Source organism: Bos indicus x Bos taurus, chromosome 9, assembly GCF_003369695.1.
Source record: "Bos indicus x Bos taurus breed Angus x Brahman F1 hybrid chromosome 9, Bos_hybrid_MaternalHap_v2.0, whole genome shotgun sequence".
Taxonomy (NCBI): Eukaryota; Metazoa; Chordata; class Mammalia; order Artiodactyla; family Bovidae; genus Bos; species Bos indicus x Bos taurus.
Genome location: NC_040084.1, coordinates 25,585,335 through 25,600,734, shown reverse-complemented (window position 1 = coordinate 25,600,734; position 15,400 = coordinate 25,585,335). Strand labels below are relative to the sequence as shown.

The following is a 15,400-nucleotide window of genomic DNA, read 5'->3' as shown; positions in this document are numbered from 1 at the left end:
AGTCCATGGGGTCGCAAAGAATTGGACACAACTGAGTGAGTTTCACTCATTCATTTGACTCATTTATCACAGTACCTTCCCTGTAATAGGGATTGTGAAATAAATTATTTATGGAGTTGATATAAATTAGTAAATAATTTTGATTGATGAAATTTTTTTTTTTACTTTGAGACTCATTCGGGGTGAAAAGGCAAGATTTTAGGAAAGGCGAATGCTATGCAGAAAATTTAGATTAGTGTACCAGGCAGTAAGTAGACTTTAGGAATTTTTCAGCAGGGGGATGGCATAATGAGAGTGGTATTTAAGGAAGACTGATCTGGAGGCAACCTCTTATTATAGGTTTTAACCAGGTTACTCCTGCGAAGCAGAGGTGAGAGTTGCATGGGTGAGACAGTGAGGTAGAGGCAACCATATAAAACCTTTCTGAGGGATAGCTTCCCCAGGCTTTGTGCTTTCATTTCCACATTCACTCGAGTGAGATGTATTGATACTTGCTGGCATGTTTCCAAAATAGAACACTGATGTTATTTTTACTTTTAAAGGAAGAACATTCTTGTAAAACACCCAAGTGATCGTTTTTTTTTTCATCATTGTGGATGAGACATATTCATCATTAATGGCTTGAAAATAGTGATTATGAATTCAAAGATTTTTTTAAAAAATTAGCTTCTGCATAGCCAGCCTAAAATCTTCCAAAGTCAGCAATTTTTGCTTTAGCACACTTTGAAATAGTTGTTAATTATGAGAAAAATACTTCAATTTATTTTTTCAGCTACTTTTCATTTTGTTTTAACACCTCCATTCTAATTATAGTGTCCTGCCCCCCACTTCCTGCAGGGGCACTTGTATTTCATATATGACTCATGTGACTGTACTCACTGGTTAAAGTTTAGCTTCCATTTGTTGGGGCCATGTAGCTCTATTTTGCTTCTTTCTTCATATTGGCCATTAATGAACTTCTTAATTTACAGTCACTCTGTTTTGTTTGTTTTTTTTTTTTAACCAGGGTTATGACTCATTGATTAAAAAGGAATTTTGCAAATACTTTGCACTTTTGATCGCATATTATGGATACCAAGGAAGAGAAGAAGGAACGGAAACAAAGTTATTTTGCTCGGTAAGCATTTGTTTGGCAAATTTATACCAGTATTGAAAAATGTTTGAGGGGACTTTGTCCTTAAGTATTAAGGACATTTGGCTTTTTTTTTTTTAATGACTGTTTCTAAAGAGAGCACGTAACCAGGAACAATTAGATGGACTTTGTTTCATCTTTTTATTATTTTTACTAGAGAAATAACATATGGTTCTTCTCTTTCTATCTTTGACAATTCTCTCAGGCCAGTGCTGCTCAGAGAGTCTAGCCGTCTGTATGCATTGCGTTGCAGACTGCTCAGAATCCTGTGTTTAGCAAGCTGCATTGAATTTTAAATCCTAAGTACTTAGTTCCTATTGCTCTTTAGCTTCATTGGTTGAGCTATAACTAAAAACCTATGTCATATTTAAAGTTTATTACCTTGTGGGGTGTTTATTACTAAAAAGTATGTTTGTAGGTAAATGGAATGGATGAAATTATATCATTGTAGTCCCTGTCATTTTTAAAGCTTGAACTCATCCAGCGTATACACATATGTTGGTATCTGAATGGAAACAATCTGCTGTATGATTGGTCACTATTGATAGATTGAGACATCTGTATGGCAGCCAGTCACTGTTCATAATAACATGAAGGGTACACTAGAACGTTCATAAACCATTCTGATGGTTGGACTGTTTTCAAGCTCAGAGTGAGAACATGGCTTTAAAATGATGATTATAATCTCCTAAACTGAAATATTTCTTAACCAATTCAGCTTCATCACATCCCCAACTCCAGCGTGCTTGTTGAAGATGCATTTCCTGTTTTCCAAACAAATGTCTTGGAAACTGAAAGCCAAACTTTTTGTTGATATTTTTATGTCTGGATAGATTGTTAATGGGAAAATGAAGGGAATGAGCATTTACGGAACTACTCTGTGCCAAGTACTTTACTTACTGTTTTATGTAGCTTCACAATAGAAGTATGAAATAGGTTTTACCCCCATTTATTAATGAGGTAACTCAGAAAATAAGTATTTTGTCCATTTCATGTAGTGTTAGAGTCAGTATTCAAATATAGGTTTATATTCAAGGGACATATTTCAGTTAGTAATACTAAACCATGAATAAGAATTTTCGGAAAGCAAGAATTAACCTACCAATTTTAGTGCATTGTTTTCCACTGTTAGGACCCCGGAGAGTATCAGGGTTATTTAGGGAAGAAAGAACCATAGAAAGATAGGACACTTAGAATAAACACAACAATATAGTGATTTTTTTAAATGTTTGAGATAATTTTAGATCCACATGTAGCTCTAAAAAATAATAGAATGATATCTTATACCCTTCATTCAGTTTCCCGCCTTACAAGACTATTGTATGATAAATGTCACAACTAGGAAATTGACATTGATACAATCTTCTAACCTTATTCAGATTTCACAAAGGTTTACAAGCATTCATTTGTGTATGGGTGCGTGTGCATGTTTTAGTCCTGTTCGGTTTTATTACATGTAGATTTGTGCGGCCACCATCACAATCAAGATACAGAACAGTTCCGTCAAGAAGATTTCGTGTGCTACCCTTTGGAAGCCATATTCACCTTCTTCCTTCTGCCCATCACTCCTGACAACCACTGCTGTTCTCCATCTCTATAATTTGTCATTTCAAAAATATTATATGAATGGACTCATACAGTAGCTAACCTTCTGAGATTGTTTTCTTTTCACGCAGTTCAATCCCCTTGATATCTTAGTCTATTTGTACTGCTGTAACAAAATACCACAGACTGAATGGCTTATAAACAGCAAAAATTGTTTCTCACAGTTCGGGAGGCTGGAAGTCCAAGATCAGGGAGCCATCATGTCTGTCTTCTCACTGTGATTTCCATGTGGTAAGAGGCAAGGAGCTTTCTCAGGCTTCTTGTATAAGGACACCAGTTCATGAGAGTTCTGCCGTCATGACCTGGTCACATCCAGAAGGCCTTTATCCCCTAATAAATACCATCACATTGGGCATTAGGTTTCAACATATGAATTTTGGGGATACACAAACATTCAGATCACAGCACTTGAGATCTGCCCAAGATGTTGCTTGTATTATGTAATAATTGTATTATGTAAAAATTATGTAATAATTTTTCCTTTTTATTGCTGAGTAGTATTGGGGTTGTTTCTAGTTTGGAACTATTACAAATAAAGCTAGGATCATTTGTGCAAAAAAAATTCTTTTTGTGAGTATCAGTTTTAATGTATTTGAAATGAATGCTCAGTGGAGTGGCTGAGTCAAATTATAAGTACATTTAATTTTATAAGAAATTATCATACTCCTTTTTCAGAGTGGCTATACCATTTTCCATTCCTTCCTATCTGCAGTGTATAAATGATCCAGTTTCTTGGCATCCTCATCAGCATTTGGTATTCTCACTCTTTTTTTATTTGAACCATTCTGAGAGGTATGTAGTGATAGCTCATTGTGATTTTAATTTGTGTTTCTTTAATGACTAATGAGATACAATGTCTTTTCATGTGTTTTTTAGCCGTCTGTCCATCTTCTTCAGCACAATGTCTTTTCCTCTCTTTTGTCTATATTCTAACTGGATTGTTTTCTTATTGTTTAGTGCTGCGAGTTCTTTATACTTTCTAGATACTAGTCCTTTGATAAATAGTTTGCCAGTATTTTCTTTCAGTGTGTGGCTTTTCCTTTCAGCTTCTTAACAGAGCCTTTTGCAAAGCAGAAGTTGTCAATTTTAACTTTAATGATTCAATTTACTAGGTTTTCCTTTTATGGATTGTGCTTTTGGCATTAAGTCTAACAAGTCTTTGCTCAGTCCTGGGTCCTGAAGATTTTCTTTCATTTTTTTCCCAAACATTTTATAGTATTATGTTTCATACTTAAGTTGGCTATCCATCTTGAGTTAATTTTTATGTAAGATGTTACTTTAGGTCAAGATTCTTTTTTTCCTTTTGCCTAGGGATGCTGTAAATAGTGATTCCACAAGCTGTAGCGCCTGCTCAGGCTGCATGCAAACTGATATCAACAGTAAAGGTGGCTGTGGTTCATGAACAACCTGCTCAGGGTCAACAGTGTGTTGTTCCTAAGATGCAGGGGGAGGGGAGCCCCTTAAACTGAGAATTTCTGGAAGAACAGCCTAGTATTTTTCAACTCAGAAATGCAAAAGTTAATTGTCACGCTTATCTTGACCTCTTGTGCAGAGTATTCTAACAGTGGAAAAGAAAAACATTCAAAAATGGGGTGTGATCCTAGAGGCATAGAAATAACAGAACAAGGCCAACAGTCAGTGGTACTATTAAATAGTAAATCACTGTGATGAGTTATTAGGAAATGAAAGAGGGAACAGTTTAAACTGTTTCAACCTGCATTTTAGCTATTATGATGCTGTTGTAGCCCTAAATGGCCAAGCTTTAAAAGCAAACAGCAAATAAACAAGCAGAAACCTGAAAACTTTATTATCAGGAAAGAGGCAGCCAGAATCAGAAATCTTTTCAACTGCCTCTGACAAACCGTAGAATTCTGCAAAGTGAAATTACCAACAGGATCTGCTTGAAAGCAAGTTTCTGACCACCTAAGGCAGTTTGCTCCAGCGTATGTATTTACAGGTGCTCCAAGCAAGATCTCTAGGGACGATCAGATAGTCAGGCCAAGGGTACAGCCGCAGTGATGTGGCCACACCACCTTACACAAACATCTACTAGTGAAAGTGAAGTCGCTCAGTCATGTCCGACTCTTTGCAACCCCATGGACTGTAGCCTACCAGGTACCTCCACCCTTGGGGTTTTCCAGGCAAAGAGTACTGGAGTGGGTTGCCTGGAGTGCCTTCTCCACTGCTAGTGTGCAGAGGAGAGCAAAAGCAAGATCTGCCCTGATTTCTGCCTGCTACCACAATATGTATCAGAAATCCTAAAACTTGCTTTTAAACTCTCGTCTCCATCCCTTTACCCTTCTGAGTAGTTAAATAGTCTCTGTTTTTTGGTACACTATTTTACCTTGTGATTTCATAAACATTGTTTGATTGTATTTAGTCAGTAATCCTTTACCCACCCCCTTTGTTTATGGTTCTCTTTCTTTCTGAAATTAACATCAAAGCAAAGTTAAATTTAAAAGACCCCATTTTAATAGTTTAAGGTTGAAACTAGTTACTTGAGGATCACCCAATCCTTCCTTTTCTTTATCTTGAAATATGCTGCATAGCTCTAAATGGAGGAGAAAGCAATGGCAACCCACTCCAGTACTCTTGCCTGGAAATTCCCATGGATGGAGGAGCCTGGTAGGCTGCAGTCCATGGGGTCGCTAAGAGTCGGACACGACTGAGCGACTTCACTTTCACTTTTCACTTTCATGCATTGGAGAAGGAAATGGCAACCCACTCCAGTATTCTTGCCTGGAGAATCCCAGTGACAGAGGAGCCTGGTGGGCTGCCGTCTATGAGGTCGCACAGAGTCGGACACGACTGAAGCGACTTAGCAGCAGCAGCAGCTCTAAATGGAAGCATGAATCAGCATCACTACTCGATAACTGTGTTCTGGATGAGCCCCAAGGAGCTTTCAGAATCTCCCGGCTCTGGTGCACTTGGTTTCTCAGCCTCTTCAGTATTTTGTTCTAATTTTTTATTCATGATCACGTGATTCATGAGACATTTTCCCACACTTTTCCAAATAATTTGTATATACACAAGTCATATATTATATATGTGAGTATTCTGTGATGCTCGATAAGTCTTGAAATCAAACGAAAAACTGCATTATTAAAGGAAATTATACTTTCTGTACTATCTCCAGGGTGATCATTATTCCTTATGGACTCTGCTCCCTCTTTCTTCCTCTCATGGTTAGAAGGCAGGTATTTTGTATTTTTTTTTTCCCCAATCATGCCACAGGGCTCCCTTCTTTCACACTCATTTTGACATTATTTGGCCCTTGCAGAATTTAGTGTCCTTTCAGTGACTTTTGTGTAGGCTCCTTTTGTGCTCTTTGTGTATGTGGTTCATCCCCAGATATGATTTGACTGCTGTGGAAATTTAGACTCAAAGGGTTTGAATAGCTTCAGTGAGATTACATGGCAGGCGGGTGAGGCAGCATTTGAGCCTGATTTTGTCCTTAACAGGGCTGCCCAGGGCTGTGTGGCACCTTGGTGGCAGAATGGCACCCACAGAACACAGGTACCTGACCTGCTGCCACTTACATTATGGGCTGAGTAGATTTCTGTGGGCAGTCGTGGCAGCTTAACATTAATTTATGCCACTGTAAATTAATATGCAGAAATACATCATGGATTCTAAAAATCTGCATTATAAGTGAACTTTTTGAAAAACAACTTGTTTATAACTTGAAGACATCCCATAATCCATATCTTATTTATTTTCTGCTGTGTGCTCAGTCACTCAGTCAAGTCCAACTCTGGCGACCCCATGAACTGTAGCCCACCAGGCTCCTCTGTCCATGGGATTAATCCAGGGAAGAATACTGGAGTGGGTTGCCATGCCCTCCTCTAGGGGATCTTCCAAACCCAGGGATTGAACCTGTGTCTCTTGTGTCTCCTGCATTGTCAGGTGGGATCCAGCACCACCTGGGATCTACTTTATCCATCTGTATAATACAGTTAATGTCAGAGTATTAACCAACCAAGGCAATATGGAACATACAGTCTGTATACCCAACCTGTGAAAGCCAGGTGTGTGCATTACAGTGATCCCGTTTATACCCTAGAATTGCACCGTGTCTAAAAAAAGTAGTTGCGCATAATAGGAAAGAATGCAGAGCTACATTTGGACAGACGATCTCAGCTTGCCTTCCTGGTCAAGTTCAGAGTCTAAGATTCAGTGGAAGGCATCACCTGGGTGGGTCTGGCTGGTTGACCTGCAGCACTGCTGACCACCCAGGGAGTGCTCCCTGCTCCCACAGAAGCACTCTGAACCTTAGGAAAGAGCCGTCTCTCTGTGGTACAGCCGGACTAAGAATGCATATACCACATGGGTGGGGTGGGGTGACACGAACTCTTGCCCTTCCTTTAATTAACAGTCTCTAGGTTGTTTTTTCCTGCTGGCCATTAGAGAAGAACCTTAGTATGTCCCAGATTTGAGGGACAACCTTATTATTACCAGGTGTTGGATTCAGATATTATCATATTGCAGGCCTTACTTGAGCTAGGGTATGAAAAGCGAACAGATCCATTTTGAGTGCTTGGTATGTGTTAACTCTAAACCTTCTGAATATTTGGTTACTATCTTTTCAGTTTTACTATGCCTACTGATTCTAATAGAAGTTAATACTAATAGCATTGTGGTGCTTTATAAAGTGCTTTCAGGTGCGTTCCTCACTTCACTCTTACCATGATTGTATGAGTAGATAGAAATGCAGATGATGAAGCAATCATTTGAAGGTTAAATAACTTGCCTCCAATCACTGAGCCTTTAAATGGATGGTCTGGACCCTGTATCCCAGTCTGCTTCATCTGTATCTCTGATTGTTTTTCTTCATTCTGTGTTGTTTCAGTTTAAATTGCATTAAGTGTTCATTTTTACATTGTCTGAGAGGGGATTAGAACATATTAGAACATACTGTAGGAAAAGTAGGAAAAGTTGTATATAGATTTGAAAGTAGGATATCCTCTTTGACTTCACTGGAAACTGTATCTGATTTCAGCTTCTAAGAACCATCCTAGAGGGCTGCTGGGGACACATGCTGTAGTGATCCATAGCCCTACGCAAGAACACTCCCGTGTGTGATGTTCTTAGCTCCTATTTGTGTTTATGTGTTTACAGTCTTTCTCCCCCTAGATGGACCATCTGGAGGGAAGGGACTCAGCAGTAGTTCCTTCTTCCTTCCTTATGCCTTCTTAAATATTGGTTGACATATGTTGTTCAGTTGCTCAGTTGTGTCCAACTCTGCAACCCCATGGACTGCAACACTCCAGGTCTCCCTGTCCTTTGCCATCTCCCCGAGCTTGCTCAAACTCATGTCCATTGAGTCAGTGACATGTTAAGTATTTTTTGACCCATCAACAGACTGAGAATATTCATTTAAAACAGCTTCTTTAATGTAGGATACAAATGGTTTGTGTGTCTTAATTTTTTATCACCTTACATTTTTCAGTATTCAGAATTTTACTAACCTTAAAAAATTAAGAATCCTTCCAAATCATTTCCTGTGAAAAAGCTGCATCTGTCTTATTTGAAAATATTCCTAATTACCAGTTAAATTCTTGTGTGAGCTGTAGTGTTGTTTAAGGCTCATGTTTCCTACTTTCTTGATTTGAATTCAGAGCAAGTGGCTCTTAAGGGAATATTTACATATTGCTTGTCATTCATTACTGGGAAAAACAGCCATGGTTGAGTTTGATCTGCTAATGCTTTCAGGAAATCATTAACTTTTTTTTTCAAAGATTAAAAAAAAGGCATATAAACATTTAGCTAGTAGCAGACTCGAGCTTTTGCTTCATTTTTAAAGAACAGGCAGAATGACTTGATTTAATTGAAGAATACTGCTTTTCAAGCTGTAGGTTACCAACCTGTTGGGCATCATGAAATCAGTTTAGTAGATAGGAACCAGCATTGTTTTAATGGAATGGAATAGAAAAGATCAGTTAGGACTGAGCTAGACTGAATAGAAAATAATCAGTGTGTGTTATATGTAGTTATAATAAATATTATTTCATGAAAATCTTGTTTTAAATATTTATAAGGATGTTTATATTGAATCTCAATATAAATATTTTTTTTTATTGTGTACCATATTGAACAATGACTCATTGATTTAGAAAATTCTTCAGTGGTTGGTATACTGGCAGTGAAGTTATTTTTCCTCCCCGAAAAACAAATTTCTTTGCTCTAACACACATTAAGCGATTGTTCAAAGACAGCTGTACATAAAATGCTTGTGATGATATAAATGTGCTTTCCCACTGCAGTGTAATGGTTCTAACCAATTTGGGCTTCCCTGGTGGCTCAGCTGGTAAAGAATCTGCCTGCAATGCGGGAGACCTGGGTTCTATCCTTGGGTTGGGAGGATCTCCTGGAGAAGGGAACGGCTACCCACTCCAGTATACTGGCCTGGAGAACTCCATAGACTATTCCATGAGGTCGCAGAGTCGGACACGACTGAGCGACTTTCCCTTTCACTGTCACTTTCAAAGAGAGCTGTACATAAAATGCTTGTGATGATATAAATGTGCTTTCCCGCAGTGCAGTGTAATGGGTCTAACCAATTTTAAGGATAAGTGACAAGCTTGTCCCTGTTTAACCTGAAATTCCCTTGCTGTCCCAGGGATTGTCCCAGATTCTGGAGTGAGACCCAAGGAAACTGAAATTCAGCAAAACTACCTGATGAAACTAAGCTTATGCAGCTTCTGCTCTGGGGCCTCCTGTGGGTTATTTCCTCTCTGTAAGACCACTAGCTGTGGGGTTGTATAGTTTTCTTTTCTCTTAAATGAGAGTAATAATAGTAGTTACCTATTTTTTAAGATTGTTGAGAGGATTGACTGAATTAAAATACATGAAGTCTTTGGAATAAGCTCTATTGAAAAATAAGCACAAATGAATTTTAATATAAATCTATACTGCCTAAGTAAGGAATACATGAATAAATGAAAGATTGAGAAAGAGAAAGAATAAATATAATATATAGGCATGAATTTTGTGTATATTTCAGGGAGTTTATCTATCCCTTGAAACTTGTCCAGGCTCTAGTCATGGGTCTCAGTGAAAGACCCAAGACAGGACTCCAAGATACAGAAAGACCAAAGCACGTGAAAAGTAAATGATTTAAGCTGCCCCCCTTCTTGCCTGTTGGTGCTGACAGTCAAGAAAGACTTCAGCTGAACTGACTCCTGGGTTTGGACTTAAACTTGTCACTACTGGCTCCAGAGACTTTTGTCACATGCATTTGAAACCTTTCCTTGCTGTTGGTCTGGGAATTGGTGCAGGACAGGGAAGCCTGGTGTGCTGCAGTCCATGGGGTCGCAAAGAGTCGGACATGACTGAGTGACTGAACAACAACAAGTTGTTGTTGGTATGACAACTCTTCCACAAGAGAACATTGAGTTCTGAACTAGAAAATGCTTTGTGCTCGCAGCTCAGGAAGTTCACCACTTTTGCTTGTAATCCAGCTGTCATTGATTTTGGTAGAAGTTTTCCTTTCTTTCCCCCCTCAAATTCCTGTCTGCAAATTTCTACAGTCTTCACCCCCTCTAACTCATAAGTCAGATGCTGATTGCATACCCTCCCACACACCGTCCCAGGTTAGTCTCTCTGAGGCCCACTTCAGATATGTCACTTCCCAATCCCCAGTCTTCTCTTGAATTTGAGGTTCTGAACAAAATGGCTCATTCCTATCTTTCTGTCTGAATCTCTTATTTTGATTTTCTGTACATTTCTTACTCTTTGCCTCCTCAGGCCTCTGCTTTCATTGTGCAAAGAACTGCTCTTTATGATCCACTTTTTATTTACAGTGACGTCAAACCCATCACTCTGGCAACCCCATCTTTAATTATCTCCTTGAGGCGTTTCCTGTTTCATCTAATCCTTCACCACCACCCACACACATAACTAGATGTGCCCTCCCTTGCTCCTTGACCCAAGGCATTGCTAGGCTGCTGGGGCCCTGAACACCATTCGTCTTTGGATACACCCAGTAGCACTCTCATCTTCTCTGCCCTATTTGCTTGTGTTATTTATTGTCAGTTCTTTTTCATTTTTGTATTCCTCACAGGGTGTAGGTTCATGTCCTACTCCTAACAGTCATTCACTGTGAATGATGACCAACATGTACTACAGAACAGAGACTGATTTGTGTACTCATCTAGTCTCATAATTGCTCTGTTAGTATCGTAATTACAGTCAAAGATGCTGAACTGTATCACAGATGTTATGTAATTGACCCAGGGTCACCTAATGATGAGATAGCAGATCTGGGACACAGCCCAGGTATGCCTGACCTCACAGACTATGTTCTTAATTATTACATTGCATTCTTCATTAAACTACGTTGAATTGAGTTTTATAGAACCTTATCAGTTACCCATATAAAGATAAGTAGGACTCACTGATCTAAATGATACAGTAATTAATTAAAACTGATGTTTTCTGCTTTCCACTGTAAAGGAATTACTAGGAATTTTGGAACGAGCTAGGAAATCTCTGTGCTTTCAAGGAAACTTTGCAAGTCCCTACATACCAATGAAAAAGTCAGCAATCTCCTGAACTTCCTCTATATTTGGGGCGTATAGCAAGGATTCCCCTATGATTTCTCTTGATTCAGAGTTGGCAGCCCTCACAGGTGAAAGTCTCCCAGCTTGGTTACTTTTGTTGTAGAGGCAGTGACCTGGTGCTTGTGCCACAGGACATGTACGTGTTCATACATTTTTTTCAAAAACTTTTAAAATTAAGTACTTTATTTCTCTTTTGGCTGTGCTGGGTCTCCGTTGCTGGGTGGGCTTTCTCTAGTTGTAGTGAGCAGAGGCTTCTCTCCAGTTGCAGTGGCTTCCCTCGTTGCAGACCTTGGGCTCTAGGGCACATGAGCTTAACAGCTGGGGCTCCTGGGCTCCAGAGCACAGGCTCAGAAGTTGTGGCTCATGGGCTTAGTTGCTTTGCAGCAGGTGGGATCTTCCCGGACCAGGGATCATCAACCCTTGTCTCCTGCATTAGCAGGCAGATTCTTTATCACTGAGCCAGCAGGAATGCCCCTGTTCATGCATTTTTACTTCCCTCTCCCTTCATGTACCATTTTAAATAAAGTTTGCATAAGCAAAATGGTTAATGTCCCATTTTTTTTTTCTGTACCCATTTTTGTGTTATACCAGCGAACATGAGCTGGGCCTGCCTACTTGTTTTAGCTTTTTGCTTCTCACATGTAAATGAAAACAGTATTGAAAAGGATAATGGGCCAGATTTAAAGAGACTGAGCAAGACATAAGGTGGCCTATGGTTTGCAAATGTGACTCGGCACCAAATAAAGCAGACAGATGAGTCAGCACCATGGAGCCTGAATCAGAGTGTCCCAGGGATGAGAAAGGAAGATGCTAGTTGAATTGGGGAACCTCCTGGATCTCTTCCCAAAGCAAGACCTGGTCTAGCACCTGCTGAGGCAGAAGGTGGTGGCAAACATGAAGGAGGGCTTTTCTTAATGGTTCTGTTACTAGACCCGTGCAGTTGATTTCACTTGAACCGTGTAAAGGTGACTTTGAGGTGGGTATATCATGTACTAAAATGAGAAATGTAGCTTTCTAGTTTTGAAATAGAGTTTCTTTAGGTATGAACTGAGAGTGTGATGTGCATATAGAGGAACCAGAAAACGAGGCTATGGATTGCATCAAAATTTAAAAGTAGTATTTATCAATGTACTTATGGAATACTTGACAAACTAGATAGCCAAAATATGAACCTGGGAACGTAGGAAACAGTTAATTAGAGGCCAGTTATTCATGCTTAAAATATTCTTTGCTATACTTAGAAAAACAACCATGAACCCTAATTCTATTTCTAAATCACTCTACGGCATTTAAATACAGTTTATACACACATGTCCAAGAGCACATCTGTTGTATAAAGAGGACTAGTTTCAAAATGGATTGATCCTGCTTTTGAATAGGTGGCATGATTTGAATCCAATTTCTGTCGTGGATGCTTTAAGTTGTTAATCTTTCCATTAATTTTTCCTGTGCATGTGAGAATGTTACTGTTGATTATGACAACCTTGGTGCGTGTTCTTCACCATTTGAAGAGGTTTTGGTTTAGAAGTTGTGTAATGTATAATTTAAAGCAGGTGAATTTTGATATTTCAGGTTAATTTTGTTAGCACAGCAGAAAGCTGAACAGTAATTTGGTTATTTCATTTTCAGAAGGTAATTGAAGCAGATGCTGGTGAGGTCATTGGGGAATGAGCCATCTCCATTTCAATGGCTCCATCATTTTTTTTAAGTGGGAGGTATTTCGTTTTACTTTGCTAAATCAACTGCTTTCACTAGATAATGAGAGAAATTTAATTTCTTTTAACCATAAATCTGAGCTTCTATAATCAGGATTTCAAGATATTTTTCTTTTATAAGAGTAGATGTGTTTTAAATGGAAAAGTGTGCAATATGTACACATTAGGTATATGAAAACATAATTTTTCTGAGAGTATATGGATTTTTAAAATAAAAGAATTAGTTATAAACATACATATTTACCTTTAAGTGCAATTTGCACTGTCTTAACAGGTCATTGAAAACTTAAAATTATAAAGCTGGTTGAGTTATAAACCTAATCTATGTAATCTTCTTCCTGTTTATTTTTAACACATAGGAAAATCTTTGTCTACTTTGAATTTGGTTTCCATATTATCTGAGTAGTTCTTTCACCTAATCAAAAGTAGACTTTATTTGTTGTTGCTGTTGTTCTGTCGCTCAGTCGTGTTCAACTCTTTGCAACCCCATGGACTGCAGCACGCCAGGCTTTTCTGTCCTTCACTATCTCCCGGAGTTTGCTCAAACTCATGTCCATTGAGTCAGTGATGCCATCCAACCATCTCCTCCTCTGTTGCTCCCATTTCTTCCTGCCCTCAATCTTTCCCAGCATCAGGGTCTTTTCCAGTGAGTCAGCTCTTTGCATCAGGTGGCCAAAGTATTGGAGCTTCAGCTTTAGCATGAGTTCTTCCAATGAATATTCAGGGTTGATTTTGTGTAGGATTGACTGGTTTGATCTCCTTGCTGTCCAGGGGATTCTCAAGAGTCTTCTCCAGCACCACAGTTCAAAAGCATCAATTTCTTGGTGCTCAGCCTTCCTTACAATCCAACTGTTAACATTCATACATGACTACTGGAAAAACCATAGCTTTGACTAAACGGATCTTTGTTGGCAACGTAATGTCTCTGATTTTTAATATACAATCTAGATTTGTCATAGTTTTTCTTCCAAGGAGCAAATGTCTTTTAAATTTGTGGCCATCCACAGAGATTTTGGAGTTCAAGAAAATAAAATTTGTCACTGTTTCCTTTTTCCCCATCTGTTTGTCATAAAGTGATGGGAACCGATGCCATGATCTTAGTTTTTTGAATGTTAAGTTTTAAGCCAGGTTTTTCACTCTCCTCTTTCACCCTCATCAAGAGGCTTTTTAGTTCCTCTTCACCTTCTGCCATAAGGGTGGTGTCATCTGCGTATCTGAGTTTATTGATATTTCTCCTCGCAGTCTGAACTCCAGCTTGTGCTTCATCCAGCCTGGCATTTCTCATGATGTGCTCTGCATATAAATTAGATAATCAGGGTGATAGTATACAGCCTTGACATACTCCTTTCCCAATTTTGAACCAAGTTGTTGTTCCATGTCCAGTTCTAACTGTTGCTTCTTATCCTGCGTATAGGCTTCTTAGGAAGCAGGTAAGGTGGTCTGATATTCTCATCTCTTTAAGAATTTTCCATTGTTTGTTATGATCCACACAGTCGAAGGCTTTAGCATAGTCCACGAAGCAGGAGCAGATTGTTTCTGGAATTCCCTTGCTTTTTATGTAATCCCTCAGATGTTGGCAATTTAATCTCTGAATCCTCTGCCTTTTCTAAACCCAGCTTGCACATCTGGAAGTTCTTGGTTCACGTACTGCTGAGGCCTAGCTTGAAGGATTTTGAACATAATCTTGCTAACATGTGAAATGAGTGCAGTGAGTTCGAACAGTAGTTTGAACATTCTTTGGCATTGCCTTTCTTTGAGATTGGAATGAAAACTGACCTTTTCCAATCCTGTGGCCACTGCTGAGTTTTCCAAATGTGCTGGCATATTGAGTGCAGCACTTTCACAGCATCATCTTTTAGGATTTGAAATAGGTCAGCTGGATTTCCATCAAGTCCACTGGCTTTGTTGTTAGAAATGTGTATTCTCGCCACTGCTTCTTAATCTCTTCTGCTTCTGTCAGATTCAGGGCATTAGTTCTGGTAGACAAGTACCTGAAGAACTGTGGATGGAAGTTCATAACATTGTACACAAGGTGGAGACCAAAATTATCCCCTAGAAAAGGAAATGCAAGAAGGCAAAGTGGTTGTCTGAGGCGGACTTACAAATAGGTGAAAAAAGAAGAGAAGCAAAAGGCAAAAGAGAAAGGAAAAGATATACCCAACTGAATGCAGAGTTCCAGAGAATAGGAAGGAGAGATAAGAAAGCCTTCTTACATGAACAATGCAAAGAAATAGAGGAAAACAACAGAGTGAGAAAGACTAGAGGTCTCTTTAAGAAAATTAGAGATACCAAGAGAACATCGCCTGCAAAGATGGGCACAACTTGGATAATAGCTGGTAAATTTATTTTTCCTGCATTCAGAAATCTAATGAGTGTCTCCATGGCTT

General features: G+C 39.0%; 1 protein-coding gene across 5 annotated transcripts in view; it reads left to right on the top strand.

Annotated features, from left to right (window-relative positions):
• Positions 1-15,400, top strand: part of NCOA7 (nuclear receptor coactivator 7) — a 161,732-nt gene that overhangs the window by 25,849 nt on the left and 120,483 nt on the right. For 4 of the 5 annotated variants that reach the window (XM_027551062.1, XM_027551064.1, XM_027551063.1 and 1 more), the window contains exon 2: positions 1,007-1,117. The exons of the other annotated variant lie outside the window; for it this stretch is intronic. In XM_027551062.1, coding sequence (XP_027406863.1) covers positions 1,068-1,117 — 50 coding nt within the window. In that variant the 5' untranslated portion in view covers positions 1,007-1,067. The remainder of the gene's footprint in view (positions 1-1,006; positions 1,118-15,400) is intronic. 5 annotated transcript variants of the gene reach the window in all.